Source organism: Cyrtonyx montezumae, unplaced genomic scaffold, assembly GCF_038088225.1.
Source record: "Cyrtonyx montezumae isolate F1298 unplaced genomic scaffold, pur_monq_1.0 scaffold_2, whole genome shotgun sequence".
Taxonomy (NCBI): domain Eukaryota; kingdom Metazoa; phylum Chordata; class Aves; order Galliformes; family Odontophoridae; genus Cyrtonyx; species Cyrtonyx montezumae.
In genome coordinates, this window is record NW_027071936.1 from 14,131,957 (window position 1) to 14,150,324 (window position 18,368).

The following is an 18,368-nucleotide window of genomic DNA, read 5'->3' on the forward strand; positions in this document are numbered from 1 at the left end:
TTCTTTTGCAGTCCAGTGTACCCACGGTTTGTATGTTCCTGCCTCTCTGCGGAGTTGAGCTTTACTGAACTGGCGGTACCTGAGGCTCGGACTCGGAGCAAACCCCCCCCTGATCTCGGAGCGGGCTGCAGGGGGCACCGCAGCTTCTGCTTCTCGATGCTCATCAGAAATTACCCTCAGCTATTGCTCCTCACTGTAGCGGAGGCACCTCTGTTACACAGGCAATTTCTCCTTGCTGTAGTGGATGCACCTGTGTTGCGCGATTCTGCTGGTGGACGGGGGAAATAAATGGACAGTGTAATACTGCAACCTGTTTTTTTTTGGTTGGTTGTTTTTGTTAAGTAATAAACTTACAGTGCTGGTTTTGGGTGTTTCTTTCCTAAAGAACGTGAGTGCTCGTGCTTGTGTTTTTCTTTCCAAAGAAGTAAAGGAGTCTTCGGTGTGTTTTAATCTTCTCAATGACTTATTGTTCTGGGCTAGCGCTGTCATCTTTTATCATTCTTGTTTGCGGGAGGGAGGAAACCACCTTAAATGAAAGCTCGCCGTGAACGCCTGATGTCGGTTGCGGTACAGACTGCCTAACGTGGAATGTAGCCAAATTATGTCCTCTTGATAACTTATTTTTACGTACTGAACCAAAGTCAGTCAATGCTGGTATTGTTTTCACAGTGCTGCAGCAGAGAAGGGCTGTTCCTCGCCTCTTCTGGGGTTAGGATCAAAGATAAAACAGGTGAGTGTGATAGCTGCCAACGGTTTGCTGCTGCCTGCGCGTGAGCTGCTGTCTTGCCTGACGTATCAGGATTGGAGCAGAGGCCGCCGGATCTGGGCACACCAGCAGATGAAGAATAAGGCTTTGTCGCTGGCGCGCTGAACAGATTACGTCTGCTTGGGAAAGCGCAGGAGGAGAAATAAACTTGTGTAAGTGTAGCATTCATCCTTCTGTATAGCACGCTGGCTTTTTAGAGAGCGCTCTTTTGTCCAGCGGGCACTTTGTGAACGTGGTGCTCGTCAATCCCGTGTAAAGAGATGCTCAACGCCAGTCGGAGGTTCCTTTTATATTTGTGTGCATATATATATATCTATATCTATATGTGTATATATATAAAGCGAGCAGCACATTGGCTTTGAAACCTGTTCATCTTTCCATTTTCTTCCCGGTGAACACATGTGATTCGTCTCGGAGCTTTTTACTGTTCCATTTTAGCTCTGCATTAAAGCACCCCTAGCACACGTGCAAAACCGTTCTCTTCTGTCATCTTCATTCAGAGACAAAGGTTCCTTCTGTCTGCTGCGTTTTTGAGCCGTGATTTTTCTGGTGCTGCTGCTTGGACAAAAGCGGAGCTCTCGGTGAGCTCCGAGTTGCCTTCTTGCCTTTTGGGGTGTTAACGGGGTACCTTCCCGGTCATCTTGCGCAGGGTGACCCGCTGCTGTGGGCTGAAGCTTGCACGGCACGCCGTGATGCATTACCTGCGCAGTTTCTCTGCTGAAGTGGTTAAGGGCGAGCCTCAAGATGTCTCTGGCTACTTTCAAAGATGAAAATTACATTAAGTCAAGTCATAAGAGAGCAGGAAGAGAAGATTAGCTCGGTGTGCTGTGGTGGCGTTGTCAGGCTACAGTGTTCAAACAAGTAGAATGTTCCAGTTGAGGTCCTGTTAGGAAGACTGGACCAGTTGCTTCCTCTGATTGCTGGAAGTCTGTACTGCGCTAACAGCGAGGGCAAAATAGGCTTTGAAACCTGCTAGGGTGCATTTAGCTTGGAAGTAGCTGTCACGATGCTTACACTAGCCCCTGAGAAGCGGCACAGATAAACGGTCATGAAGAAAACACAAGGCCGGAAGATAAGAAAGAGCTCTTCTCTTCCGTGTGGATTTGAGGAGCTGAGTTCTAGTTCTGCATGAGAGATGCTCCCAGCAGTCAGTCGTATGTCTCTGGGTTTTTTTGTTTGTTCTTGTTTGCCAGCGCGAGCCTGTCTGCTGAAGGCAGAACCCCGTCCACTCGCCCTCCTGGCAGCGTAATGTCCAAATCGGTTTGTTTGGTGAAGTTTAATGTAAGAAGTCACAGCTATTAAAACCTTACGCCTGTTCTATCTTCCTCCAGAGCGTTCCCATCTGTGTTCTCCTTGCTGCTGCATCACCTTGTCCGGATTAGCCAGGCGCAGAGAGGTGTTCAGCTCCCCCTCTGTGATGCTGATGGACATACGGACGGGGCCTTGGGGAAGAGACAAGCTTTCTCTCAGTGTCGGGAGCTCTCAGGTACGTCGCTGCTGCCCGCGTCGTCCTTTTGCTTGCCTCATCGAACCTTTAGCCCGTGGCTGCAAAGAAGCCGTGGGGAGGAGGCATTTTGCCCTCTATGCGCGTAGGTGAGAGCTCAGGTGGATCAGGAAAGGCGCGAGCCGAGCCCGTCATCGCTGCGTGCAAGTGAGCATCCAGGCCGGGCACTGCTGGGTACGTCCTGCTCCTCCCCACCCCCAGAACGTAAAGCCCTGTGTCTTGAAACCTGTGCGGGTGAAATAGCCACAGGGAGTCGCAGCTCTGAGCGTGGAGGTCTCTTGGCTCGTCTCCGAGGAGCTGTGCCTCCTCCCGTACAGTGATGGTTCTGGAAGGGGATGGAAAACAGCGGGATTGTGCACGGTTGGATGAGAAAACTGACATAAGACAGTTTGTACAAGAGCTGATCTATAATTCATCTTGATCGTTCCAGGCTTTTAGAGAGCAGGGCAGGGAGAGGCAGGGAGCCCTGCCGCGCGGCGTAAAGCCCGCACGCGTGGACGCGGCTGGCCCGCGCTGTCACTTCGATGAGCACGGGCAGGCGGTGCCGGGCCACCAGGGATGGCCGGGCCCCGCTGCCTGTGGGTGAGGAGGGGCTGCAAGCTGTTGAGAACTAGCAGCAGCCTCGCTGCTGATGTCCCATTATTTCCAGCTTCGTTGCTTGCTTTCCGGTCGCTGCTTATGTTACCGGGCCGAAATTCCTTAGTGTGTTACCGCCTCGGGGACCGCTGGCAGCTACTTTTCTGGGAAAGTGTGTGTCTGCTAGGGCTGAGGGCTTACCCAGCGCCAAGCGAGAGTCCGATGGCTGCTGGGGGGAGGAGAACTCAGCCCTTGGTAGCCCAGAGCCCGGGGCCTGCTTCTGATTGCTCATTGCCTCGGTACCGCTCAGCTACGGTAGGAGCCGGTCTTGTTGCTGCTTCCCGGCCCCATCTGCTGCTGTGGGGTGCCGGCACGTGCAAGCAGGCCGCAGTCAGGCGGCTTTGACCTTGAGAACTTCATTTGGGACCCACGTGCTTGGCTGTGTCAGCCTCGTGGACTGAGCGTTGTGCAGAGCAAGGGGAAAGGATGGTGAGGGCAGGAGGTTTTGTTGGGTTAATTTTTTGACTGTACCTGCCCTTCTGGGCTTACATCCAAGGCCTTGAAGTACTCGTGCGACTTCCTCCCGTCTCCCTTGGTTATGTTGCATTCTCCATTCCCTCCTGAGCTAGTTATTAATTATGGAGGCTGAGGAGATGAAGTCCAGACTCTGCTAATAGTTGACTTATCCATATTGTAGAGGCAGCATTTCAGCAAGCTGCTAATGGTCCCTCTCAGCTTGAAGCTCTTCCACCACCTTGCTCTCTGGCCTGTGAGTGGCGGTGAGCTCGAGTGCTGCAGGCCGGGCTCGGGTCTTTGCGGCCTGCCGTGCCTCCCTTCTAGCTTCCGTCCCGGCCTGCCTCTCCAGCGACCTTGCAGCCATCCCTTGGCCCGTGCTGCCTGTCTAAACCCCGGTGTCGTCCCTTCTCTCTTCTCCTGGCCCTGTTTTTCCTTCTCCTGACTCCAGCGGAGCCCAGTGAAAGCGCCGCCGACTGGCCTCGGGGCAGCCCTGTCTGCCCTTTGCCCTCCCTCCCCGGTGCTCAGCGGTGTCTGTCCGGTTTGGGGAGCTGGCAGCGGGGCTTTCCCTCTGCCCTGGAGAGCGAGAGCATGGGAGGGGGCTGCTCTCATCGCCTGCACCTGGCCCAGCCTTGACCGGTGGGGACTGGGGAGGGAAGGCCTTGGGAAAACGGGAGCATGAAGAGTGCCTTTTCTCATCTTGTTTTTTCTAGCTCCGCCTGTGCGTACCCATGGGACTGTCCGTGGCACCGGGTGCCAGCATTGGCCTGGGGCTCCCCGGTGCCGTTTTGCAATGCTGTCGGCGGGGCCCTCCCGTAGGCGTCCAACTGTCCCGCGGGGAGCGCGGCCCCGGCCTGCGTGGGGAAAGGTCAGCGCAGGCAGAGGGGACGTCGGGTCTGGGCGGGCAGCCGCTGCTCTCAGCCCTCATCAGCGAGGGCAAGGCCAGCCAGCACGGCGACGAAAATGCTTTAGCGTAGAGGACGTGAAAGAAGGGGCTCAGGAGGTTAAATGTTTTCACCTCCTTCTTACAGGGCAGCTCTTGCTGCCGCGTGTACCCAGGCAAAAGCCACGAGCTCCCTCGGCCCGAGGCTGTGACCTGTGGCGGCCGTGGGTGGATTAGCAGCCTGCGCTGAGGCCTTAACCCGTAGCTCATCTCTGCCAGCTAAGCGTGGTGCTGAGTGACACCGTGCCTCTCGCCCGCCCCAAGCAGCGAGCCACCGGCGCTGGCGTCCTTCAGACGCGCTTGTGAGGCTGAGCTTGCTGCTGGTACCGTGCTGCAGGAGCCTGGCTGACGGTGGGGCTCCTTTGGGGGGCAGCCCGCAGTTATCAGGGCTGGATTGATGCGGGAGGAATTCGGAGCTTGGGCCGATGGGATGGTTTCTGAAAATTCTCAGCGTGTTAAATAATGATAATCTGGCCCATCGTCTCTAGGTTACATTTGCCTCATCTGCAGCTGAGCTCATGGAAAATCGCAGCTTAGCTCCCGCGCTCAGTGCCAAGATGGGGAGTTTAGAAACAAACCGATAACGTCTTTATAAACTTGGAGCGTTCCTTGCAGTTTGCTGCTCCCTCTTCCTGCCTGCCGGAGTCCTCCTAGAGGACGAAGCGAGCCGGCCGGCCGCCATCTGCCCTCCAGGCCCTGCTGCAGAGCTTGGCAGTTTGGGGGGGCTGCCTGTCCCTCCAGCGTTTGCCGGGGCCCTTGGCCGTGTCCCCAATCCGAATCACAGTACGCCACACTCCACGCGTAACTTACAATAATCACTGGCTTTATTTAAAAAAAAATTACAATAGAAAAGTACCTTTAAACATATGTCCAAAAGCGGAGAAGACGGCACGGAAGCTCCTTTCCTCTCCTCCGCGAAAACAGAACAAAACACAGGAAGTCGTTTGCTACAGTAGTCCACTGCTGGGAGCGCTGTACCATCCCTGCAGAGCTACCTCGCTCGAGGCACCTCTGCCCACCCCGCTGCGTGCCAGTGGCCCGGTGGCACCCCTTTTCTGCTGCGTCCCCCCCCCCCCCCCCACCTTCCCTGCCCCGGGCAGCCCTGTTCCCAGCTGCACGAGGCCCAGGCAGAAGATGGAGGAGGGTGAGAGGCTGGGAGTTCTGCTCAGGCGATTAATGGGAGACTGGGTTGGCACCTCTTTTTCGAGGAAACAAATGGGCGGTTGGTTTTGTTTGTTGCTGTTTTGCTTTGCTCTTCCTCATGCCAGTTTGTCCCGGTGCGTGGAGGACGTCAGCATGCAGCCCCTGTGCCGGATCCATCCCGCCCCGTGCTACCAGCAGCCTCCCTCGGGCTTCGCTCCGCGGACGCGCTCTGCAGCCAGACCAGCGTCACCGGGTGCAGAAGCCACAGCAGAACCCTGCAGGAGCGGGTGCGTATCCCAGTCCCACAGCCCGGAATCGGGATCGGAGGGTCCAACTCCTTGCACAGCAGTCTGCATCGCCCTTAACGTCTCGGAGCAGCCGTGGCAGGAGAAGGCAAATTCTCACCTTGCTACAGGTGTGGGCTGTCTCTGACCGTCTCTGATGTGAGCATCACTTCTTGCCAGAGCTGTGCAACAAGCCGTTAACATCACACCAAGGTAAGGAAGCTGCCTGTCACAGCTGGCACCGCGCGCCGCAGCCGGGAAGGGAACCCCACTGCTGGCAGCGCACCGGGGTCCCGAGGCGACGCTGCTGTTGCCCGAGCACCGCGGACACCACAGGCCGTGCTGAGGCAGCGTGTATCCTGCCCTTTGGTGTGTGGCCTGCAGATGGGAGCAGGCCGCTAAGGGCGTGCTGTTGGAAGTTGAGCGCAAAAACCATCATCCGGCCCCGTGTGAGATTGTCCTGTTCGGAAGTTTGGTACAAAAATACTTGCTTTCGCTTTGCTCTTTTTTTTTTTTCTTTTGGCAGTCTGCTTTCCTAGGGGTGTTTGAAAATACCTTTCAAACGCTACGGCAATGCCTGTCAAATCACGCTTTCAGCAGTAAGACGCTCTTTCTTACAAATATACAGTGTAAAAGAGGGAAATATTATTACTGGGTATGCTTCTCGCTTTCTTCTAGGAGAACAGATGTGTGATAGAGGCTGTGGGAAAGTCTTGGAGGAATCCAGACTTGTGTGAGGTTTCTTCCTAGCCTGTAATGAGAGGGGCACAGGTTTCAGACGCAGCCGGGCTGGGGAGATGACACTGCCTGGGGGAGCAGCCGCATCTCAGGGGCACGAGGCAGGCGTGGCACCGGGACGTGGCCGCTCGGGGTGGGGGGCAGAGTGAAGTTGTGTTTTGTGTTTAGAAGGAGCGTGGCTGTACGGCAGGAAGCTGTATGGCAGAGGGGGGGTGGCGTGACAGGGCAGTCCCGCTGTGGGCTGATAAGCAGGGGAAACAGCCGCGTGCCCGAGCGCCGCGCTCCTTACCAGCACACGGTGGTTCTGCGGAGAGCGCGCGTGCCCAGCAGCCGCCGGGGAGCTCTGCTCATACCCACAAGACTGACCGTCGGCCGCCATCACACACCCGAGACCTGCGGGTGGCACGGCAGGGCTCAGGGACGGGGCTGACGCGTCCCCCTTCCCGCCCCGGTTTTGGCCGGCACCGCACAGGTGCGCTCCAGAGAGGAGGGCCTGGGGACACTTACACAGCATTCAGCAGAACTGACGGGACTTCCAGCCCTGAGACCCAGCCTCGGAGGGAGGGAGCCAGCGCATCTGCAAGACACGGGGGCAGGGGGTGAGCAGGGAGAGAGGCTGCGGCCGTACCCCGGGGCTGCGGCGCCGATTCCTCCAGGAGGAGCACAGGTGCTGCCTGTCAGCGCCGCCGCGACAGGGGAAGTATGAGGCTGCAATAATATTTACCGCTGCTCTTCCTCTGGGCAGCCGGCCCCAGAGCTCCCCTCCTCTCCCTCCCGCTAGCTCTGCCTGTGCCAAAGGCTGCAGCGCTGTGGGCCGGCGGCGTTACCTGGGCATGCAGCGAAGCGGGGTATGTGAACGCAGGAGGAGGTAGAGCAGGCGCCAGCTCCGCTGGGTACAGAGGGTACGGCCCCCACACTTCAGGGCTGCCGGGGTAAAGTGCAGGCACTGTGAGCTCATCTGCAGGAAAAGGAGAAGAATTAATCCTTAAAGCAAGGGGGAGGTGGATAGCAGGTATAAGCTCTGCCCGAAGGGCACTTCTGCCCGGGCCACCATCGCCTGCCCGCGCGTCACCCCAAGCCCAAGCAGCTGGATTCCAAACCCACCCGCTGTTGCTGTGCCTCCTCAAAAGCTCCCCTGCACCCAGCTCCTAGGTATCACTGCCCCAGCTGCTGGAGTGAGAAGGGGGCGTCCGCCGGGGCCAAATACTGGCAGGACCAGGGTCAGGATGCAAGCACTCACAGGGCTCCCTGGCGATGAACTGAGGTACGGCGTTTGGGAGGGGCGCGCTGGGGTTGGGGGTGCCCACCAGCTTGCTCTTGGCCATCTTGGTGTTGGCCTTGGCGAACTCCAGCCGCAGCGTCTGAGGGATCTCAGGGTCGAAGCGGATGCCCTGCGGGAAGGAAACGGGCAGCAGAGGTCAGTTTGCCCGAATCTCGTGGTGGGATGCTGCTGGCGTCAGGGCTGCCCCCCCCCTACCCCATTCAGGAAAGCCACTTGGGCTAAAACAGCCCCGGATTTTGTCCCAGTATCCCCGTGGGCTGCTGGGGTGGCCGTGACCTCATGCGCTTGGCAGCGAGCGTGGCCCCGCGGCTCGCATTCCTCCGACATCCTCGAGCTCAGCACCATATTTGGTAGTCGGCATCCCGTGCGGCCACGCTCCCAGCCAGGGATTAGCGGCGTTTTGCCTCAACGTGAGGATGGGGAGGGTCCGGGCTTTCCCGGGAGGTCTCCACGGGGTAACAGATACTGGGATCCGTCTCTTTTGGCGTCCCCCGGGGGGTCACAGCACTCACGTTCAGTGCATTCTTGGCGGCCTCAGCCTCCGAGCGGCTGTCGAAGCTCACGAACCCCACGGGCTGCGGAGAGAGGAGGCGAGGGGCAGTCAGGGCCAGGTCCCCACCACACACCCAGTCGGCGAGGGCAGCCGCAGGCGGGGGGGACGGGGCACAGCACAGCCCCTACCTGCTTGGAGGTGAGCTTGATCAGCGACCCCTCGTAGCCCTGCGGGAGAAGAGAGAAGCACCGTTGGTCTCGCGTCGCCATAAAGGCCCCCGGAGCCCCGCAGTGGGTGCAGTACCTTGAAGGGCCTGAAGAGCAGGTAGAGCTCGCGGGGCTTGATGTCCAGGGGCAGGCCGCTGACAAACAGGGTCCTCACCTGCAGGGGCAGAACGACAGCTGTTAGCGGGCCCCCCGGAGCTTGCCCGGGGTCTCCAGGCCCCGCTCCTGCGCACAGCACTGTGTTCACAGCCTCAAGGAAGTGCCCGCTGCGAGCTGCGTTCCTGAAAGCCAAACCCGCCCGAGCCTGACTTTCCGGGTAATTTAGCCCCATGGCTGCACAGCAGATAGGAGAGATAAAGGCCCTGAAAAAAACCTTCAGAAATTAGGCCTCACGGAGATGCGGCTTCTCCTCGGTAATGACTTGTTTTCTTTGAAAGTTCAAACGCGGGTCGGCCAAGTCGGGCCAGCGCTGCGGTGCTCGGTGAGGAGGGAGAGAAGCGCCGGATTACAGCAGGACCGTGAGGGGGGGGAGCCCCATCTCGGCTTTCCCCCCTGCCCAAAAGCAGAGGACGGGCGGGGGGCCGGGGCAGGAGTCGGGACACGGCCGCCCCAGCACGGAGCTGTGGGGAAAAGCTGCCCCACGGAGCGGGGCTGCTCTCTGACGGAGCCGTGGCGCTGGAGCTACGCGTGCAGGCCGGGGCGGGCAGTGACAGAGCCCCATTGCAGGGGACGGGGACGGCTCCCACGGGCACCCCTCCACGGCAGTGGGCTGACACGCTCCGTGGCAGCCCCTCCGCTGTTCGGCATTCAGCCTTTCTCCCCGGCTCGCCCGGGGCTGTCACCCGGCGAGGACGGCGGATGCGGGAGCTCTCCGGGAGCCGCCCCGTGCCCCTGCCCGCCCCACCCCGCACCCTCTGCTGCCGCCGCTGCCCCCGGGCGACCCGAGGCACCGCCTCGCGTCCGTTTTGTCCCCTCCGTGCCGTCTCCGCACGTTTTCTCCTCGCCCTGGGAAGGGGACAGCGGGGGACGCCCGGCAGGTGGCACACGGGGCGGTCGGGTGGGGCTCTGGGCGGCCCGGCTCCGGCCGAGAGCGGCCCGGGCGGAGTTCGCCACGGAAGCGGCGGCCGCGGGCGGTGCGACGGGCAGCGGGGGGAGCGCCGCGGCCCCTCGGCCGCCCCAAGGACGCGGTCACGCTCCGCCGGCCCTGCGCCCAGCTCCACCGGGGCAGGAAGGGGACCGGCGGGAGGAGCGCGGTGACTCACTCCGCAGGCATCCGATCACCTTCCCCGGCCCCGGCTCGCTTTAATGTTCCACTAGCGGTGAGCCGCTCGGATGCCCCCGCCCCGACCCCCGCCCGGCATGCCGCGGACAGGGCGCAGCGGCGGGCGCCGACCTCGTGGGTGCGCCGGGAGCGGTCCCGCCAGCGGCCCAACGGGGCCGCCGTCCCTGCTCCCCGCGGCCGTCCGTCCCGCCGCCCAGCGGGGCTCCTCCGCTCCCTGGGCACGCGGCGGTGTGCCCGCCCCCCGCGCGTGTCCGAACGTCCCGAACCCCTCTATCCGCGGCGCACCCCGGCTCCGGGCCGCCCCTCAGCCCGCCCGCCTCAACTTCCATCGTCTCTCGCCGCGCCCCGAGCCCCACGCCCAGGCTCGCGGGACCCCGCGGACACGCGTGGGGGCCGCCCCGCGAGTCGCCCACTCCCCCCCCCCCCCGGCCGGCTACCTCCTCCTCGGGCAGAGCCGGCTCGGCGGGGCCCTCCCGCTCGGCGGCGCCGCTGCTCATGGTGCCGCCACCGCACCGCCACCCGCCCGCGGCTGCCTCCGGCGCGGCCCTGCGGCGGGCGGGAGGGAGCGGGGCCGGGCGGGGCGGGGCCGGGCCGGGCGGGCGCACGGCGCTGGGGGTGGGACGCGGGGCGGGACGGGGCCGGGGACGGGAGGTGGGGGTTGGACGCGGGGCCGGGATGGAGGACAAAGGATTGTGGGCTGGGACGCGATTGTCGATGCACGGCGTGCGTGGCCGGGGACGCGGGCGTTGGGGTCAGGACGTGGGAAGCGAGGTGGGGTACGTAGCACGTGGGGCTGCGGACGCGCCGTCGAGCGCGTGGCACGCAGGCTGTGGGACGGGAGGTCTGACAAGGCTGGGGACGCGGCCACAGGAACGCGTGATATCGGCTGGGTGTCGGGAACGAGTGGGACACTGGGGCGGCCGTCTCCGTACAGCGTGGCCGGCCCTGCTTTGGGGTGGCGGAAGCCCTTGGGACGGCGCTCGCGGCCCGTATTTAGGCTCAGCCTGAGGGATTTCTGCGCGTCCTGAGCGGCGCTGCACCCACGTCGGGACGGCAAGGCTCCGGTCCCCGCCAGGAGCTGCAACGCTCCGTTTCCCCGCGCACACAGACGGGGTGGGCTGCGCAGAGCCCCACGGCCCACCGCCTGCTCCCCGCTGCAGTCCTGCTATCTCCGCTCGGCCTCTCGCTGCCGCTCAGCGCCGGGCCAGGCCCGGCTTCCCTCTACCGGCCGCTGCGGGATCCGTCGCCACACCTCGGGACTCAGGGTGCCTTCTGGCCCGCGGCTGCGACACGACAGCACCGCGGGCTTAAAGGCGGTGCTCAGTGCTCGTGGCAGTACTTTGCGGCCCTCCATTGCCCAGCCCAGAGCACGGAGGAAAGAACGGCAAGCGCACGCTGCAGCACGAGCAGAACCGCTTTATTCCCATAAAGTATGTGGAATGTTAAGAGGTGGCACGAGGGAGAGAGCAGGTCCACAGCCTGCCGAGCTTGGGGGGCTATAAATAAAAGACACGAGCCGGAAGGAAGGGTGCAGCACCCAGCTGCTTTCTGAGCTGTACGATGCCCAGAGGACAAGGGACCCCCGGCACGCAAGCGATGGCCGAGGGCTTTCAGCTCTTAACAGGGGTGGACGCAGCCTTCATCGTCTTCTTCAGGTGATGGTAGTTGGGCAGGATTTTCATCAGGAAGTCCAGCTGCAGCGTCTGGGGCTGGAAAGAGCGGCGCTGTCAGCAACGGGCAGCCACGAGGGGAGCGTGGCGATGGGGGGACCCCTACCTGCGGCCGCTCGGTCTGCACGCGGCGGAGGCAGTCGGCCCCGTAGATGACGGTGTTCTCGGGGATCACCTCGTAGGTGTTGACGTTGCAGCAGGCCCCGATGATGCAGCCGCTCGTCAGGATCACGTTCCTACCGACAAATGCTGTAAGGAGAGTCCCCGTGAGGGCCGCCCCGCTCGCAGCCACGCACCGCCGCTGCCACAGCGCAAACTGAGCAGAACGCAGAATGCCCGAGCTCACCTTTGGATTCAATTACGTTGTTGTCTCCCACTTTCATTGCCTGTGAATCTACAGGTTATTGTCAAAGGAAAACCTTGGGGTTCCAAAGGTACGCCCCAGCGTCACTTTCGAACCGGTTTCTGCCCCCTCGAGCGCCCCCAGGCTGCCCATGCCCGGGCGACATCCACGCGTTGCCCCGCGGCACAAGGATACAGCACCCGACTTCAAAGACGTTGTTGGTGCCAATGACCATGGGCTTGGGCTCCACCTCCTCAGTCTCTGGCGTGATGTTTTCAGGGTACCTGCGAGAGACAGCCGAACGTACTACGGTGTTAGCAGCAGCCGCCCTCGCAGCAGGGCAGGAAGAGGGCAGCCCCGCACGCACCCGTTGATGATGAGCGCCTGCTCCTCTATCAGGTTGCCTTCCCCGATCACGATGGGCCCTGCCTCCGCGATGATCCTGGCCTTCGGGTGGATCACCGTCCTCGGCCCTGCGGAAGCCGCCCCGCCGTCAGCACAGCCACCCGCACGTAGCCCGGCGGGCGGGCGGGCGGGTGACAGGGCGCAGTCCTTACCGATGGTCACATCGCCGCGGATCTCGCTCTCCACACACACCACTGCTCCCGGCGCGATCTTCACGCTGCGGAGGGAACGCGCGGCCACGTGGGGTGGGGATAGGGGGACAACACGGGGCACGGATCGGGGTCCGCAAGGTGGCACAGGGGTTGCCGGGCGGGAACCACCGACGGGGTGGGGGGCACCGCGGCGGCGCACCTAGAGACCGACGGGGGGCACGGGGGGGCGGGTGGCACCGCTGGGGCGCACGAGGGACTCAGGGGACCGCAGGGGCGGGTGGACCGCGGGAGGAGCAGCCCCGGCCCGGCCTCACCTCTTCTGCACCTTCTCCGCCATGATGCCTCCGTCTACGCAGACGCCGAGCCGTGCTGGGAGGGGTCTGCTGCGCTCGGCTCCTCCCAGCGGCAGGGCGGCCCTGTGGCTGCGGGGTGGGCTCTGTGCTCGGCGCCCTCGGGCGCTGCGTCCCCGGAGCGGTGGCCGCGGGGCCCGGCGTGCCGCTCCGCCTTGCTGCCAGCAGCCCTGAGCCCCGCGCAGGAGCTGGGAGAACCCCGAGGGGCCCGAGGATGCGGATGCCACGAGGAAGGTAGGAGAGGATAGTTGTATCTGCTGGCCGCTCGCTTCTGCTTTCCGTTTCTCGCTGTGTGGGTGCTTGAAAAGGGACGCTCATCTCCGTGTGTTTAAGTCCGGACACGGAGACGGGGCTGAGTGCGTGCGAGGAGCAGCAGGGAGAAGGGCTGGGGGCGCAGAGCTGCTCTGCTCGGTCCCCCGAGTGCAGCACGTCGGAGTGCCCCGGGCTGAAGCCGTGCTCGAGAGTCTGTGCTTGAAATGCTCTGTTGCTTTTCTACCGATGTGGACTATCGGTGTTAAAGTTACGACTCTGATTGATGCGTGACTCCGCTGAAGTGCGCATCTTCGCCAGTCCAGGCGGCGTGGGCAGCAAGAGGGGTGGGAGCCATTGTGCGGCACGCAAACGGTGACTTAGTTGCCCTGACGGCTCACTCCCGTGGCTGGAATGCCGCAGCGGATGGCCGCGAGCTCCTCGGGAAGGGAGGCGAGGAAGGAAGGCTGGTGGCGTGGCTCTCTGTTAGGGTGCGTTTCGGTGTTGTTGAGCTCGTGGCTGGGGATGATCAAGTTGCATTTCTATGGCTGAGGATCAGGGGAAGGGCAAACGAGGCAGATATCCTGGTGGGGTCTGTTACGGACCACCGAACCAGGTTGAAGAGACAGACGAGATCTTCTATGAGCAGCGCGCAGAAGTCGCGCGATCGCCAGCCCTCGTCCTCTTGGGGGGTCTTCAGCTTCCCTGGCGTATGCTGGGAATCCAGCACACAAGCAGCGGTCCGGGTGGCTTCTAGAGTGTATAGAAGATAACTTCCTTCTGCAGCGGGTGGGAGAGACGCCCCACTAGACCTGCGGTTCACAAATGGAGAGGTGGAGGTCGGGGAGCTGTCTTGGTCAGAGTGACGGTGAAATCGTGGAGTTCTTGGTTCTCGGTGGAGGCAGGAGAGCGGACAGCAATACTGCTACTTTGGACTTCCGGACGGCTGACTTTGAATCGTTCAGGAGAATGGTAGGGTGAAGGGGTCCAGATTTTCTGGACAGGTTTCTCTGTGTCCAGAGAAGGGCAGCTGAGCTGGTGAGGGGTCTGGAGCACAGGCCATATGTGGAATGGCTGAGGGAGCTGGGATTGTTCAGTCTCGAGAAGAGGAGGCTCAGGGGGGACTTTACTGCTCTCCACAGCTACCCGAAGGGAGTTCGTAGTCAACTGGAAGTCTCCTTCTTCTCTCGTGCAGCTAGAGATCGGATGCGAGGGAATGACCTCAAGTTGCATTCAGGCTGGACGTTGGGATGTACCGCTTCCCCAAATGAGCGGTCAGGCGCTGCACCGGGCTGCCCAGGGGGGTGGCGGGGTCACCGACCCTGGAGGGGTTCAAGGAGGTTGTGATGAGGGACTTGGTTTAGCGAGAGCTATCGGAGGTAGGTGGACGGTTGGACTGGATCATCTCGGCGGTCTTTTCCAACCCTGGCGGTTCTGTGATTCTGTGATCTCACCTAGGGCGGATACTGGTGTCGTAGAGGACAGAATTACTGTTTTCATTCTTTGTCACAGTAAGCTGCAGATGTTGCGGTGTGGCTACACAGCTGGTCTTGTGTTGCTCCGCACCCTACGAATGGTGTTGGGCTTTGTATATATTTTTTTAACAGTTCCTTGCTTTAGAAGTCCCGGCGATGGCGCAGATGTACTAACTCCTTTCTGAGCAGGTTTCTTTTTGTGGGAGTTATGCGTACAGAAGTTCTACGCTAGTAGAACCGATCTGTAGGTTTTCTGAGTTTGTAAGTATGGTAAGCTTCTAGAAGCCACTCTTGGATTAATAGAGCAGTCATTTTAGTGAACGATGATCTCTTTCGGTTTCCTCATCAGATATTTGTTGCCGATGCTAAGGAATTCTTGGCACGTTTGCACCATTTGCTTTTAAGGAACGTCGCTAGGTGCGTTTGTTAACACATTCAATGCGTCTTTCCTTTGGGAAACATTTCTAAAAGGAATACGATCGAAGTCACGGTGAATCTAGTGTTTTTGTTATTAGGTGTATTTCTAAGAACTTTTTAACGGTGATTTTCTTATAAAAAATGAAGAATTGTCGGTACGTTTTGTCCAGGTTATTTATTTGTGGGATGTTTTTTATATGTGATGTTTCAACAAACGCATGGCAGTAGCCTAAGTTAACTTAGGTCATTAGTGTCCACTTCATTCTCCTGCTTCAAAGCCAGTTGTTAGAAGGAGTTATAAGAGGACGTGGCGATGTTTCCAAATTCAGTATTCAGAATGCCGAGCTGTAGAATTGCGTTGGGTTATTTCTGAGCTGTTAAGTATCACTTCACTGGGTAGAGTCTTATGCAAGCTGACCTCTTTACTTTTTGTGACTGTCAGGTTCCGATTTCGCTCCAGTAGAGTAAATATTCATTACTGCTTTCAAAACAGTGTTGTTTATACCTAGGTGTCGTTATGGCTCAGTGGAAAGGACTTCAAAGTGTATTGATACACAATTACTTTTTGAAGAAACGGGTTGTGAAATGTACAAGCATTCAAATAATCCCTGTAATTTGTAAGAGCTATTACAATTTGCGCTGGTTTTAATTCAAGCAGTTCGCTCATTCTTGTTAACTCTCGCCTTTGTTAAAGCACAACAAACCTGCTTCACCTTAATGTGTTTTTTTTGTTTGCTGCCTTTGTTTTTTGTTTGTTTTCTTGTTTATTTGTCAGATATAAGCCCCTTTTAGTTACTAGGTTATGATATCAGCTCTATTAATGAAAATAGTTGCTTTTGAATATTCTTTTAATCCCTCATGAATTTTGAATATACTTTTAATCCCTGGGCATGTAGAGTTTGTGTTTAGGCCAATGTAGAAGCCGCAGGAATCTTTGTAATTACATCATGAGTTGTTAGTCTTTCAATGTATATCGTGAGAGATGATAGAAAATGTACCTCTGTGACTTACACGAGAAAAGGGGAGCGTTCCTTCTGACGTTTGCTTGCGATATTTCAGAAAATCCCCCAGCGAGTAGCTTACTTTTTCTGAATAATCCCAACCATAGTGCTAATGATAAGGCTGCATTTCAGAGTCCTTCTGTAGATTGAACGAAACGAGCTCCCGCCACCCAGCAACGCTTGCCCAAACCTTTATCCGTCATGGTTTTGTAACTGTAGACCGCTCCAAGGTAATTCGCGTTCTGTTTTCGCGTCTGCTGCAAACGCTTTATACAGCCAAAACGATCACAGTTTGTCGGTCACCACCTGATGGCTGCAATCAGCCAACGCTCTATACGTAAGAGAGACGCTAGGAAAAGTAGCGTTACAGAAAGCATTAAGAGATCCCTATGCTTGCTCACTAAAGAAATGAAATCGGAGACTTACGTGGAGGCGGTCTGTTTATCGGAACGTTAACGTAGTCCTGTAATGTAAGATCAGAATTTCCCATCAGTAAGGACAAGTCTGAGTTCATGTAGCGGAACATGAAAATTTTTCAGCCAAAATGAAAAGCTCCCGCTCTGTGACTGTGATGGTATAAGTGACCTGACAGCGATGTACTATTGTAAAATGGCATCTGCGTCAGAGTACGACATCACAGGAAGATGTTGATGCTGTTCTACTAACATTTTTTGTGAAGTGATGTAAACGAAGTATTCTATTAAAACTGCGTTATGTGATGGATGACAATCAGAGAGAGCGCGCTGTAGGCGTAGGAGATGAGACCAATGACTTAGCTATTTTCTGATAAGTAGATCCGTTAGCCGATGCGGATTGCCGAGTCTGCAGCGCTTCTTAACCGAAATAGCAGGGGCTAAATCTGGGCGTGTTCAAAAACTCAAAGTATTTACGAATTTGTTACAAACCTGACAGAAAAAATGTGAAGTAGATAACAAGTAACACTCATTCCCGTTCCTAAATGGTTACGCTGTCTCCATTTGCAGATACTGTTTCAAACTGTTTCAAACTCGATTTCCAGAAAAGTGTAACGCCCTCTTCCCCTTCGTTTTCCGGGTTACCCGTTGTGATTGAATAAACTGCGACGCCATTATAGTCACTTGTAATATATCAGTGGAAGTATTTTATCGAGAGAACCAAATCTGAAAGTACTTGACTGATCCATTGCATCACCCGTAATATCGATGTTTAACATTTTTTAACCACGAAAGCATCGAGGTCCGAGAAATAATTTCCCTTTTGGAAATAAGTCAGGGCAACGAAGACGACATTTTTAGCTGCCTCTTCTACGATTCTGTTCATTTTACATGTCAGATTTTCATTCCTGAGGATGCTCCTCATCTTTGTATTAAACAGTAGGCACTATGTAAGTAGAATATCTATAGTTGAGTTGGCAGAAAAAAACAACGTCCAGTCTAAAAATCTGAACATTTATTGGGGCACCGTCTATAGGATAAGAGAACCTGAGGGAAAAAATAAAAGATAAAAATGAAAAGCTTCCCTCATGTCTTCTTCAGATATTCTTGGCAGCTGTAATAAAGAGATTTAGAATTTCAACTGTCAGCTTTTTCAACTGGTCAATGGTCTCTGTGATTTAATTTGTACGGTAAGGTGCCATAGAGTTATCTATTTGTGCAGTGACGGCCTCGACAAGCGCTTATTGATGAAGAACTCTTAAGCAGCAAGACAAAATTCAATTCCAAACTGGTTTCGGCCAAAATAATCACGCCGATGAAACTGTCAGCGTCGACGATTAGGAGCCAAATTCTCAAGATTTTGCTAGTGTGATGTTTTTCAAATGTTTGTACCATTTTTAAGTTTCCAGTTACTGGGGGAAGGTAGAAGCGTCAAATACCCGGGAAAAAAATACGATCCTTTCGAAACGAAAAGCCACTGTTCCTACCGTGATTGGTCTCAGCGGTAGCGAAGACGGGAGGCGGGTAACTGAGCGTAAGCAAAGCAAAGCACAAACTTGTATTTCTTCCCTTTAAAGGAAAATAATCCCACAGCCATTACTTAATGCGGTCTCTATGATCTGCAATGCAGCTGTTAAGTCCTGCCACTCCTACGTGCATATTTTACACTGCAGGTGTGTCTTACAATGTAGGATTTAGTCAAAACTATTCAGAGAACATTTTGATTCTTCTTCGCCTAAGGGACATCCTTTATTTTTAGCTACGTTAACTCCCACATATCGTGTTACTGACAGTGGCAATACTGCAATTTATAAGGGTGCTAATGAGCTTCTTTAAATAGCACAGATCACTTTAGTAACGTTCTTCTGTTGCGATTCCACGGCAGTAGAGGAATTTGACGTCACGTCAGAGATATCAGTTTCTCTTGTTTGACCTCAAAGAGAAAAATTATCCACGTGACGCTGGTTTGTTTCTATCAAATATTCCTATTTAAAGTCATAACTGTAAAGAAAAAAACAAAAAGAGGAAGAGACATTTTGTCTCTGGATACATAGAAGCGCAATTAATTTCTCTTTGGAATGTGACACGCTTCTAATTGACATAATACTTTCTATTGCCACCTTAGTCAAGGTATCTAAACAGAGA

General features: G+C 57.0%; 2 protein-coding genes across 2 annotated transcripts; both read right to left on the reverse strand.

The window, feature by feature from the left end:
• Positions 1-6,397: 6,397 nt before the first annotated feature.
• RBPMS (RNA binding protein, mRNA processing factor) lies at positions 6,398-10,313 on the reverse strand. The gene is made up of 9 exons (XM_065736419.1): positions 10,186-10,313; positions 8,546-8,623; positions 8,431-8,469; positions 8,262-8,324; positions 7,708-7,858; positions 7,295-7,425; positions 6,975-7,044; positions 6,757-6,860; positions 6,398-6,480 (listed from the first exon to the last, which is right to left on the reverse strand). Exons 1-7 carry the CDS (start codon positions 10,243-10,245, stop codon positions 6,982-6,984), a joined length of 585 nt encoding a protein of 194 aa, XP_065592491.1. The 5' UTR covers positions 10,246-10,313; the 3' UTR covers positions 6,398-6,480; positions 6,757-6,860; positions 6,975-6,981.
• An 833-nt stretch (positions 10,314-11,146) lies between these two features.
• Positions 11,147-12,706, reverse strand: DCTN6 (dynactin subunit 6). The gene is made up of 7 exons (XM_065736065.1): positions 12,633-12,706; positions 12,319-12,383; positions 12,129-12,234; positions 11,957-12,045; positions 11,765-11,812; positions 11,525-11,667; positions 11,147-11,457 (listed from the first exon to the last, which is right to left on the reverse strand). The coding sequence occupies exons 1-7, from the start codon at positions 12,653-12,655 to the stop codon at positions 11,359-11,361; spliced, it is 573 nt and encodes a 190-aa protein (XP_065592137.1). The 5' UTR covers positions 12,656-12,706; the 3' UTR covers positions 11,147-11,358.
• Between the last annotated feature and the right edge of the window lie 5,662 nt (positions 12,707-18,368).

Excerpts from the sequence above, each read along its gene's own strand:
- RBPMS (XM_065736419.1), bottom strand. The coding sequence starts at position 10,245 with ATGAGCAGCGGCGCCGCCGAGCGGGAGGGCCCCGCCGAGCCGGCTCTG. Across the intron at positions 8,325-8,430 it reads TCAAGCTCACCTCCAAGCAG|CCCGTGGGGTTCGTGAGCTT; the intron begins GTAGGGGCTGTG and ends CTCTCTCCGCAG. Across the intron at positions 7,426-7,707 it reads GTTCATCGCCAGGGAGCCCT|ATGAGCTCACAGTGCCTGCA; the intron begins GTGAGTGCTTGC and ends CTTTTCCTGCAG.
- DCTN6 (XM_065736065.1), bottom strand. The coding sequence starts at position 12,655 with ATGGCGGAGAAGGTGCAGAAGAG. Across the intron at positions 12,235-12,318 it reads CCGCGGCGATGTGACCATCG|GGCCGAGGACGGTGATCCAC; the intron begins GTAAGGACTGCG and ends CGGCTTCCGCAG. Across the intron at positions 11,458-11,524 it reads TGCAGACCGAGCGGCCGCAG|CCCCAGACGCTGCAGCTGGA; the intron begins GTAGGGGTCCCC and ends CGCTCTTTCCAG.